A 13,176-nucleotide genomic window follows, 5' to 3' on the forward strand; every position below is an offset into this window, starting at 1 on the left:
TTTAAAAAATCAAATAAAAAATAATGTATACCTATATGAAACCTATCAGAAAGCAAACCTGTGACCTTGAACCCACTCAAAGATATCACCTTTAAGTGGTCTTTGACAGGTTGTCCCTCTTGTGGAATGAGAAGGGTAAAGGATATTGTATTGCAAATTCTTAAGTTATTGCGATGCTGGTGTTATCTACGAGCACTGGAAGATGTTCACCAAGTATTTTTAAAGAGATATTTGAACATGTATAACATGAAAGGGAAGAGAAAAGTACTACTTTGTTTACTGAAGGTGTATACGTGAGCAATTCTATGTATATATTTTGTCTGCCACAAGGCCCATGTAAGCAATGAGTCATCTTAAAAATGTTCAATTACGCTACCTTGGCTATGGTGCTGTTATAAAAGCTGCATTTTTTCGGAAGAGAGAAATAGTCTAGTGGCAGTGGGACCAAGTGCTGTGAAATCAAGAGACTAGACCTCTAATCCTGACTTTACTAAGAAACTGTGGTACTGAAAATTCTGGACCCTGCTATTGTGTGGTACCGAAGCTCTGCACTCGTGCCATAAAGATCATCGTACCATGACGATTTTGGTACTAGCAGACCGGAAATGGCTTAAATACTATACATAAGCATTCGCGTCACGTTCAAGTGACGAAATCACCCTGAAATCGTAGTGTTCGTCTTGAACCCTCGGGTTCCATTTTGTGAGTGGCATCCATTTTGTGATTGCGCATACATAGTCAAATGACTAAGGCCGAATTCGATCTGAAAGGACACGTACACCTCTGCTGACTCCTCTGTGACCTGGGCGAGCTGACTCCACTGCCTCAAGCCAAACCTGTTCGGGCAGTTCCTTTCCCATTGGCCGAACGAGATTAGTATCAAAGCACATGTCATAAACCGTTCATCGCATACAAGCTATGTTTTATCTCACACACACCTGTCCCTGTTTCTTCTTTATGACCCGTTTTACAAGGAGGAGGTGCCCGATTTTATTAGGGGTCCGTCGATATCTGATGAAAGTTCTGGGCCTTGCCAGGTAATCTATCATGAACTGGACAAACTGAAATGTGGGCTTGTCATCATGACTCTGCTTTTTCTTCGTAGTAGAAATATTTGTATGACCAACTGTAAAACAAGGAATTTTTGCCTGAAGCGTATTATTTAGTATAAAAAGAGAAGGCTGGTTCTGTAAAAACGAGCAGTCTCCTGAGAACATACATGCTGTTGTACTTCTAGGATACCTGTTACTGGTTGCAGCCAATAAATACGATATTTGACATCACCTAGAAGACTCTGTGTTTCTGTGGTCTGAAACAGGAAGGGCTCGAGGTCTTTGGGTGTTCTCCCTGGCACCACCGGGTCCATAAAAACCCGGTACCTCAGCCCAACTCGGGGCGGTATCAAGCGGCACCGGTCCAAGCCAGAGGTTCGTGAGGAGCTTCGTGTGAAAATTCCAGAGGACGGCCAACCACTTCAGCGACCCCTGTATGTCGACGTGGTCTGAAGGTCTTTGCTGCGAGGTTCCCCGCGTCCCGACGGCTACGAAGGACTGCTGCCCTGACTATCGCCCTGTTTTGGACCCTTGATGATTGGTAGAGCGAAACGATAGACGAGTCTTCTGGTGACGTCATCGATCATCGATACTTCAGTTAAGTATAAGTGGAGCGTCTCCCAGTCCTTAGTTTGGTTCTTAGTTTGGTATCCTTCGGGAATGCTTTGATTTGGAACTTGCAAGTGCCAAAGCCGAAGGACTCGTGTATTCACGAGACTATCGTATTCGATAATCCTTTGAAGTTTGAAGCTAGACTAGAGAGTGAAGATGCCTGGTTTTAGCAGACTTGGAAATTTGTTTTGTCTTGGTTGTAGTAGGGACTCCTGATTGGAGGACTCGTGTCCGGTTCCTCCGATTGAAACTCCAACATATGAGCTCTATGTGAAGCATGGTGTAGGCCCTATCACATATAACGAAGTATGGGTCCAATACACCAGAAAGGATGGTGTTTTAAAATGGCCCCAATATGGTAGCTTTGACACAGAAATCCTAGATAATCTGGAGGTTAAAACTTTTTTAAGAAGAAAGCCCGGCCGGCGATGTTTGACTCTTTTCACCTATGGCACAAAGAAGCCAAACAGAAACAAATGAAATTAGCGAAGAAGAATAAACGAGGTATGTCAATGGTACAAGCTGCTGTTGCATTTAGGGATAATGAAGAAGAGCAAGAGAGTGAACAGATGAACGAGTAAGAGTTAGCGGTAGATAGATGCTACCCAGCCTTGCCAACTAAAGAACAGGAAGCGAGGAACGATCGTGAGAAAGATTCGTTAATGTCACATCTCCTGAGTTCACCACCTCCTTATGCGCAAAGTGCTACAGCACCACAGCAACCTTTGGTTGTACAACCTCTCATTGTTGGACCACAGGTTCTACCACAATCACCAGCTCCCCTTCAGCTGGTTCCTACTCCTCCGGCGCAGCCCTCTCAAGGGCCGCCGCCTTTGCTACCTACTCCATCTGTTTTCTCTACGACTTCGCCTACTGCTCCAACTGCTTATCCTAATACTACCTCTGTTACTGCCTCCACCTCTGCTTTACATCAGCCTGTCTTTTCCGGCGTATCTGCCTTTCCGTCAGTTTCTCCTTCTGTTCGACAGAGAGTGGCAAACACGGTCACTGGTCTTTTCTCACCTTTCTTTGGGTCGCCTAATACGACCCCTAACACAGAACGAAGACAGTTGCGGAGTCGACTGCCTGACTATCAAGAGAGAGAAGTACTGAATGATTTAGCGCGTAAATGGGTTACCAATACTGTAAGATATGACGTTCAGTCCGTCATGGAAGTCTTCCGTCAGTGGGAAGCATCTAAGCAGAGATATGTTTTTGAACAAATGTGTGTATTTCTCTGCGAAGATCTGGAGGGAAATGATCCGGAACACGACATTCCTGAATGATACCGTGTGCGGTTCAAGTTCTTGGAGGGCATGATTGTGGGCGCCGATGTTGAACAAGCGGTTGCGACATTATTGTCTTATAGGAGTAAGGGGAGCAATTCTCGATCACTACCTGAGCATGACACACCAGGTAGGAAAAAGGCGCGACAGTATCCCATGAGAGAGGTTCCCCCAGTTTGGAGGGAAGGTGACGCAAATGCTAATCCAGCCATTCCGCCGCATTTTCAGCGTGTGTGGGTACATGTTCCTTGGAAGAGATCTGAGGTTTTGGCTCTCAAACAGACATTGCCTGACCCCCGTAAAAATCCTGCAGGGTATTATAAGGAGTTATCACAGACTGCAAGCTCCTGTATCATGAATTTAGCGGATATAGACATGTTGTTTGGAAATGTTGTTCCACAGCCTTTATGGGGAAAGATTCGTCATACAGATCATGATCAAGAGTTAGGCGACACATGGGTTAATATTGCCGCTGCTGATGCTAGACAAGTTGGTGGTGCTAAACCTGAGCCTTTAGTAGCAGAACTCCCTGGTAGGATTATTGCGTATATGAAGACTTTAATGCCCGAATTGCGTGTGAAATGGGACAAGTTGTCAGCATGCAAACAGAAGAAAGATGAGACTGTGTCTGACTTCTTCACGAGGCTCGAGGAGACTTTTGTAGATCATAGTGGTCAGGATATGACTACGGAGGGTGGCCAAAGATTGTTTGTTGACAAATTTGTACATAATTTGCTTCCTGAATTATGTAATAAGTGGAAGGACTCTGAGAGTGCTTGGGCCGTTTCCACGTCAGCACAGATTTTTTTAGCCACAGCCCAGTACTATGAGAATAGGCGTAAGGATGAGTTAGAGAAAGCGGATAAAAAGACTAAGGAATTAAAAACCAAAGTCCTTCTACAGCAAGCTTATCCACCTCGTAATAGTAGTCAGCGCGACTATCAGCAACCTCAGCAGTATTCGAGAAACTCGCAAAGAAACGAGTCTTCTCAACAACGTTTACCGTATGGACCCAATCAGTGTGCGTATTGCAAGGAAGAAGGTCATTTCAAGAGTAGTTGTTCGGTTTTGTTACGGCGTACGAATGGTGCTTCTGGGGCAAGAGGTCGAGGTGTGCAACAAGCCCCTAGAGGTAGGGGTCTTGGAAATTTCCCCCAGAACGCTTGTTCCTTCCCGCCTCAGAATTCTATGAATAGTTTTGACCAGCAGAATAACGCGTTTGTTAGGACGGCTCAGTACTATGCTGATGACTACTATGCAGAAGACGAGAATATGGAAGGTAATGATTGCTAGGACAGCCATGGACAAAGAGGGAGTCGTTTCAGTTCCAGTAGATCAGAGTGGGCCTTATGTTGAGGTGATTACATCAGGTGTGTCAGAGCCTTTTCTGTTGGATACTGGTGCTACAAAGAGTTCTATTATGCACTCAAAACTCTCTGGTGCACCTTTGTCTGGCGAAATGAATGTTTCAGTAGGTTTTTCTGGCGCCCCGGTTAGGAACCCAATCTCTAGTACTATGTCCCTTTCTGTTGGACCATGTGAATTAGAAGCCCCCCTCATTCTTACAACAGGTTGTGGTGAAAACTTGTTGGGACTAGATTTGTTGAAAAGATTACATGCGACTTTGTACTGTTCTCCTTCAGGAGTACAACTTACACTAGGTAAGAAAGTAGTTTCTCCAATGTATCTGTCGAAGGATACACTTCCGACAGAATTGTCTTCTCTTCCGGATATTCTTTGGGCTACTGGATCCAATAATGTGGGTCTCTTGGAAATAGCGCCATACGTTGTGACACTGAAAGCTAATGTTAGAATGCCGCGCATTCCCCAATACAAGATCTCTAGTGAAGGTGAAAAGGCGTTGTTAGCGATTATTTATGATCTGATTGAGAAAGATGTCATTGAAGAGACAACAGGCAACATTTGTAATAGTCCTGTTCTGCCGGTTTTAAAGCGTACTGATCCTTCCCAACCACCTGTTTATAAGTTCGTGATTGATCTTAGAGAAGTGAATAAGATCGTTGTGCCACAATTTCCAGTTGTTCCTGATATCACTGCCTTATTGACTATGATTCCAGCTTCAGCCACTTGGTTCTCAGTGATTGACTTGAAGAATGCTTTCTTCAGCATCCCGATTGCTGAGGAGAGCAGGGATATTTTTGGCTTCAATTTAGGAGGCCGAAGTTTCCGCTGCAAACGCGCTCCTCAGGGCTACTGTGAGAGTCCATCAATATACAGTCAGGCTCTAAAAACACAGCTTGATACGATTGTTTTCCCTGACGGCGCTACCCTTATTCAGTACGTTGACGATTTGCTGGTCGCTGCAGACACTGAAGAGATTTGCAAACAAGCCACTTTGTCGTTGTTGCGTCATTTGTGTGATCTGCACCACAAAGTCTCTCTTTCAAAGTTGCAGTATTGTCGACAAGAAGTAACCTACTTAGGTCACCTCTTATCGAAGGAGGGAAGGAAACTGACCCCAGAAAGGATTCAGGCAATTGCAAAATTGAGTGTCCCAAGGACACAGAGAGAAGTGCGTGCTTTCTTGGGCATTACATCATATTGCAGACAATGGATACCGAATTTTTCTTTATTGGCTAAACCTTTGGTGGCACTAACTTGTAAAGGTACACCGAAACCCATTCCGTGGTCTGAAGAGTGTCAGAAAAGTTTTTCCGAAATGCGTGATGCATTGTGTTCGGCTCCTGTGTTGGGTACCCCCGACTACAGTAAGCCTTTTACATTATATGTCCATGAGAAAGAAGGTTGTGCATTATCAGTTCTGACACGGTCTTTTGGGGACAAACAGCGTCCATGCGCGTATTTTTCGGCGATTTTAGATCCGGTAGCTAAGGCGTTGCCAAGTTGCTTGAGAGCCACTGCGGCAGCAGCTGTTTCTATTCGACAGTCTGCTGGGTTAGTAATGAATAATATGTTAATTGTCATGGTCCCACATGCAGTAGACATTTTGTTAAACAGAACAAGGACACAGCACTTAACTAGTGCTCGATTGTCAAGTTATGAGCTGACATTGTTAGCGAGTCATGTACACATAAAGAGGTGCGATACGCTAAACCCAGCCACGTTATTGCCCATTTCAGTAGAGACAGATGAGGTCGAAGAACATGACTGCTGTCTTAGGACAGAAGAAGAGACAAAAAGGAAAATAGATCTTAGGGACACTCCTCTTCCTGAATGTGATGGTACTTTATGGGTTGATGCTTCGTGTTTCAAGTTGCCGACTGGTGATACGACTGCAGCGTATGCTGTGACGACTTTGCATACTATTGTCGAAGCTGCACGTATTCCCCATAATTCAGCGCAAGCAGCAGAGTTGATTGCACTCACAAGAGCATCTGTGTTGGCGAAAGGAAAACGAGTGAATGTGTACACGGACAGCCAATACGCATTTGGTGTGGCTCACAGTTTTGGACGACTGTGGAAAGAACGTGGGTTCCTGACTTCGCATGGTGCTAAGATCCAGCATGGTCAGTTAGTGAATGAGCTCCTCGAGTCACTGACCTTGCCATTACAAGTTGCGATTGTGAAATGCAGTGCACACAAAAAGGTGACGGATGATGTTGGTCTTGGGAATGCGTTTGCGGATGAAGTTGCAAAAGAAACTGCAAGGAATGTAATGAGTCGAATGTATGTTGCAGGCCCTGCGAGATGGATTGGTGATGTTGGTATGTGTGAAGATACGATTGAGAGTGTGAAGTCTATTCAAGCTGAAGCCACAGAGAAAGAGTTGAATGAATGGAGAGAAAGTAAGGGTAAATTGGATGCGAATGGTTGTTGGATTGAATTGTCAGAGCATCAGAGATGGTTGTTACCCGATGCGTATGTGCTTGCAGTGGTGACAATGGCTCATGGAATGGCTCATATCAGCGTGAAAGGGATTTGTAAGTTGCTAGCTCCAGTATGGCAAAATGGTGGAATCCCTAAGTGTGCAGAGAACGTGGTCAAGAATTGTATGGTGTGCCTGAAATACAATCCTGGTAGGGGAACCCCAACTCCAGCTGGTCATTTTGCGCCTCCAACGTATCCGTTTGAGGTTTTGCAGCTAGATTTCATCCACATGGAAAGATGCAACAATTTGAAATACGTACTCGTTGTTGTTTGTGCCTTTTCAAGATGGGTTGAAGCATACCCCCTGAAGGACAATACTGCTTTGTCCACAGCTAAAGCCCTTGTCAAAGAATTTTTCCCTAGATTCGGAATGCCTAGAATGGTTTGGAGTGATAATGGGAGTGAATTTGTGGGTCGAGTGATGGAGAAAGTGTGTGAGGGGCTAGGCATACAACAGAAGTTCCACACTGCAAATCACCCCCAATCAGCTGGATTAGTAGAGTGCTATAATGGCACGCTAAAACTGAAACTGGCCAAGATTCAAGCGACGCCCTGCCCTTGGCACTCCTATCAACAAGAATGACTGTCCACTCTAGAGTGGGACTTAGTCCACATGAAATTGTGTTCGGCCGCCCGGCCAACATATGGGGAGTGCCAAGGCCCACCAGGTTTAGCGAAATAGAACACCCTGTACTGCTTGACTATCTGTATGAATTGACGGCTAAATTGCGTGTTTTACACCAACAGGTCCACGACATTCTACCTCAGGCCTCTGAAGCTCCAGGGCATCCTATCGATCCTGGATCCTACGTGCTGGTCAAGAATTTCCAACGAACAAAGAATGACCAGCCCGGTGGACCGGCCCTCATCTAGTTCTTCTCTCGACGAGATCTGCCGTTCGAGTAGAAGGAAAGAAACATTGGGTCCACGGCAATCATTGTAAGAGGGTACCACTGCCTCTTCCGTACGACTGGTGGGTCCAGAAGGAAAATCGCTGACTCTGAATCTGAGACCGTGCCTCGTTTCCTACCCTTTAGCGATGCACGTATAAAAGGAACATTTTCTGAAAAGGAAAGCGACAACATTTTGCAAGAATCTGTGCCTCCGTCAATTCGATTGAACACTATAGAGCCTGAACTCTTATTTCAAGACCAGACCGCACCTGGCAGAAATCGTTATAATTTGAGGCCGAGACCTATGACTATGGACAAATAAATTTCTTTTTACTTTTTATTGTGCAGCTCTCTCATCCAAGACACTTGCTCATTTTTGTTTTTCGAACCGCCATCCGGTTCTGCTGCTAGGGTCGCGGTTGCCACAGTCTTTGGAGTGCAGCTAGAGACGGTTAGGTCGACAGTTCTGGTTGGTTCAAGGGAGTTACCCTGGACTGACAGAAGCACTCTTCAGCAGGAACAACCTCCCACCGCGGGCAGCAAATTAGAGAGGATGGAGTTTTCTGAGATTGAGAGACCTGCCAAACGAATGAACTTTAAAGATAAAATGTGTACCTTAATGTTAAAGAAGAGATCGTTGATATGTTGTATTTTCATGCTGCTTGGTGTCATGATATTTTTAACAGGATAGGTTTTATACACCTTTCAAGTTTCATTTGCACCCACTACACAGCCCATACCTCCTCCTACTGTTTCTTCGCACTCTTTTCACCCCCTGCCCGAACATGAGTCCCATAGGAGATTAGAATTTATAAATAACTCGTTCGTTCAGCTCCTACACCAACACCAGTTTGTAATGAACACGACAAATTGTTGGATGTGTGGACTTATGCCACACACGACAGATAAAGTTATCCCATATTTTGTCTTGCCATTCAGCTACCATGGCTCTTTGTGGGCATTTCAAACAGTGTTCATGTTTGCCATCCAACCATATCCCCCACGTACCATGGGAAGGAATTCCAGAAACAAAGCGTTAGTAGTAGGAATTGCGAATATGAGCAGAACAATTGACTCATACAGATCGATTCCTAGGGATGATTTGCAAGCTTACGTTAGATGGAATATAACAAAATATGGAGTTTCCTTGAGTGAGAACCAGCGAGCAAAGAAATCCTCCCCAGAGCTCAGTTAGGAAAGAGTGTCTGTACCGAAACATATGTCTTCTCGTCCCAGACCTCCCCTTCATTCTTAGCAGCTAAGGGCACATACTTCATCTGCCATGATAGAGCATATACATGGCTGCCCCCTGACTTTTCGGGCACATGTTTTATCTCGTTCCTGTTGCCACCCACCTATACGGCCGCGGCAGATTACCATAGGACAAGGACAGTTAGGGGTGTTGTGAGTGAAGACGACACTGCGGAACAGGAGTTTGGGGATTTCGCAAAAGGTTTTCTGCCGTTTTGGGGGCCTATGGTGAACAGCAGGAACATTCGCCAATTGACGAGGGTAGTTGAATCCACCGTGACTGAAACGACCGGTGCCCTTAGTAACTTGACTGCGGAGCTCCAGTCGGACCACCTTATGACTCTTCAGAACAGGGTTGCCCTAGACGTCATACTTGCAGACCGAGGTGGGGTATGTAAAGTGATCCAATCAAGTTGCTGCATTTTCATCCCAGAAAACGCTCCAACAGTATACCAGGCCATCTCCAAACTGCATAAGATCTCTGAGTCCATTCACGTGGATGAAGGAGACTGGTCCTTAATGGGGTGGTTCTGGGAACTGATATCTGCCTGGGGATAGAAGATTCTGATAGTCATTGGGATGATCTTAGCCATCCTTTTCCTGTTCTGTCTGTGTGTGCAGTGTGCTCCTGCAATATGTGGCCTCTGTGCTACATCATGTGTAAGGAAACCTGTATCAAGAGATGAACTAAGTAATAGGATGATGTTACAGCAACATCTCAATGACTTCATAAATATAGACCTAGACTCAGACTAGCATGAGTATGGGTTATTGCCTATATAAGGGCAAAAGGAGGGTCTGTGGTACTGAAAATTCTGGACCCTGCTATTGTGTGGTACCGAAGCTCTGTACTCATGTCATAAATATCATCGTACCATGACGATTTTGGTACTAGCAGACCGGAAATGGCTTAAATACTTTACATAAGCATTCGCGTCACGTTCTAGTGACGAAATCACCCTGAAATCGTAGTGTTCGTCTTGAACCCTCGGGTTCCATTTTGTGAGCGGCATCCATTTTGTGATTGCCCTTACATAGTCAAATGACTAAGGCCGAATTCGATCTGAAAGGACACGTACACCTCTGCTGACTCCTCTGTGACCTGGGCGAGCTGACTCCACTGCCTCAAGCCAAACCTGTTCGGGCAGTTCCTTTCCCAGTGGCCGAACGAGATTAGTATCAAAGCACAACATGTCATAAACCGTTCATTGCATACAAGCTATGTTTTATCTCACACACACCTGTCCCTGTTTCTTCTTTATGACCTGTTTTACAAGGAGGAGGTGCCCGATTTTATTAGGGGTCCGTTGATATCTGATGAAAGTTCTGGGCCTTGCCAGGTAATCTATCATGAACTGGACAAACTGAAATGTGGGCTTGTCATCATGACTCTGCTTTTTCTTTGTAGTAGAAATATTTGTATGACCAACTGTAAAACAAGAAATTCTTGCCTGAAGCTTATTATTTAGTATAAAAAGAGAAGGCTGGTTCTGTAAAAACGAGCAGTCTCCTGAGAAAATACATGCGGTTGTACTTCTAGGATACCTGTTACTGGTTGCAGCCAATAAATACGATCTTTGACATCACCTAGAAGACTCTGTGTTTCTGTGGTCTGAAACAGGAAGGACTCGAGGTCTTTGGGTGTTCTCCCTGGCTCCGCCGGGTCCATAAAAACCCGTACCTCAAAACTAAATCGAGGAAACCTGGGTACATGGCTTTATGTCAATGTACATCAAACTATAGCAATCACACAAAGTCCTGTCCGACAAGCCTGCAGTGTGATTACATATTTGGCATGTTGTCCAGATATGTAATATCATTAAATGTGAAAAAGTAATACAAAGTACAATTTTCGTTATCTAAATAAGACCAAGATTTTTTGCAAAAAACGAGCAGTCACAGAAAGAAATTGAAAAAAATATGAAACGAAAGCACATTGGCTTAATAGCTCAGGAAATGAAGTGACATTTTAGGAAGTTATACACATGTACATAAGCAAAATGCCTTTAGTCACAGTGAAGTGTGCTAACGCCTTAAGGGGGCTGACCCATTGCTACATTCTGTAGTGGAAGAAGCAAAATGCGAATGACGCTACAACAGATACATGCATGACGAGGGATGAGCGAAGCCCTTGTATGTATGTGAACACGTATTTTTAAACGCCAAAGAAGTTATTATAATGTTTGGCTGATATTGTTAGATATGGAGTATTAATCATGTCACAAGGAGGCGCTGTTTTACAACTGCTGCCTGGTTAAAGAGGTTATTCAACAGAGAATACATTCTGAATGAATAGCTAAAAAGCAAAAATAACGAACGCTTAACAAAAATGAACGATTTCTAAAATGTGAAGGTTTTTTGCCTAAAATACCAAATTCAGAAACAAGATCAACCTTCTTCAATCTTTTTTGTAAGTTTAAAAAAAAATACGTTTATTGTAAATATAACAAGATATAACATCGTATAGTCTTCTTCAATCTTTAACAAGGGGATCAGCTTCAAATATTTAATAGTAGGAGTACACTACTTTCATTTCAGATTCTAGTTCCCAGAGCACGAGTCAAATCATGTAAAATGCACATTCATGTAAACAAACTAATTATTGATTAAACTTACCTCTGAGGCAGGTTTACCTATTGGTACCAAAATATTGTCTTTTTCAGCTATACTCTGGAGCTAACAAAGCAAAAAAGAAAAACTGTAGGTTAAGAGACACAACCATAGGACAACTGAAAATAAAGAGTGATGAACACTTATCTTTTTGATCTATTGGTATTACACAATTCAAAGCGCACAGGTGTAAACTTTTTTTTCAACATTTTTTAATGTGGCGATTTCTTTTTCTGTACCAAGGTATTCCTTCCACCATTTCTTTCATGTGTTGCTCATCTGACAAAATGCAGCCCCTCTTATCTTTTCATGTTTTTAGGTCACAAATATTCTTGTTTTTCAACGAAAACAAACACATTAGCATTATTTCGACTAATGTAATTTTGAATGTTTCTGGGCAAGTTGAGGGCTGGTCACTGGTGCGAGCAAAGCAAATGCAGAAAGATGGTGGAAATGCAAGTCAGACCGGTTGGCCTGGATAGCCTTTATGAAAGGCAGCAAATAAGGGAGGGAGGTCTTCTCCATAGTTAGATAGCTGCTAGCTTCAGCGCTTTAACTTTGAAAAATGAGCCGAAGCACCCTATATATTTAGGGGAGGAATGCCAAGATGATATAGGATCTTCATGACCCACCAGGAGTATACGGTTGATTCTTTAAGACACCAGGGAGCTAGGACTAAAAGATGTCTGTAGGAAAGAAATTAACATGAATTTGGCCGAGAATGGCTGCCAGTAAAGTTTTTTTTTTTTATATATAGAGGAAACAATGTTTTTTTCTTTCTTTCAGAGCTGGAATTGGTTGCTGGGATAGCATTTTGAACTTTCTGGAGCAAGATGTATTGGTAAATTGGAGAATAGTTTATTCACAAAGTTGGGTTTATGGAAAACGTTTTTGCTACCGTCTCAGATTAAAAATTAAGACGTTTACGCAGCCTGTGCCATTGGTGCGCACATAACAACTAACTTGCAAAACAGTAAAACATGCCGAATTAATGCTATAAAGGATTTCCCCGATTGGGGAGGGGCACCTGGAGTGGGGAACAGTTTTGTAGATCCTTATAGCCCAGAAGTCAAAATGCTAGTTAGCTAGATTCCAAAAGTAAAAACATTTCAGAAATAACACTGCTGAAAGATTTTTGACAAGAAATTGAAATGATCAAATAAGGAAACACATGACTTCCCTGTAATAACATTTACCTTGGAGCTCCATTTAAAAAAACGAGGCAAATTCCTAGATTCTTAACAGTTTTTAAATATGGATACGTGACTAAAGGTGGTCAGTGAAATAAGTAGGGCACGTTTACACAGGTCTTCTGAGGGCAGACTGTTTTCTAACGTCACATTCATGCAGTACGAATGTAGTGGTGAAGACCGATCTCTTGTTGCATGTGTTCTGGTGCTCCAAATAACGAATGGCACCACATTCCATAAAGAGGTGTGATCTGTGCTCCTTTTCCTTGGGAGCGAGAAGGCAGTTCTAAAACAGCACTAGAGTTACCAACTTCCTCAAAATTCGCATATGATTCAGTGAGCACTGAAGATAAACTATGGCCTGCAATTGGCAATACACAGACAAATCAGACCATTATTGTTTCCTTTTCCTGTTTTCATTCTGATCTTAGGG

General features: G+C 43.5%; 1 protein-coding gene across 1 annotated transcript in view; it reads right to left on the reverse strand.

Annotated features, from left to right (window-relative positions):
* ANAPC15 (anaphase promoting complex subunit 15) overlaps positions 1–13,176 on the reverse strand; it is a 100,844-nt gene that overhangs the window by 20,197 nt on the left and 67,471 nt on the right. Inside the window, exon 3 of the mRNA XM_086942417.1 lies at positions 11,560–11,619. Within this exon, the coding sequence (XP_086798543.1) occupies positions 11,560–11,619 (60 nt within the window). The remainder of the gene's footprint in view (positions 1–11,559; positions 11,620–13,176) is intronic.

Source organism: Lissotriton vulgaris, chromosome 10 (genome assembly GCF_964263255.1).
Source record: "Lissotriton vulgaris chromosome 10, aLisVul1.2, whole genome shotgun sequence".
Lineage (NCBI taxonomy): Eukaryota > Metazoa > Chordata > Amphibia > Caudata > Salamandridae > Lissotriton > Lissotriton vulgaris.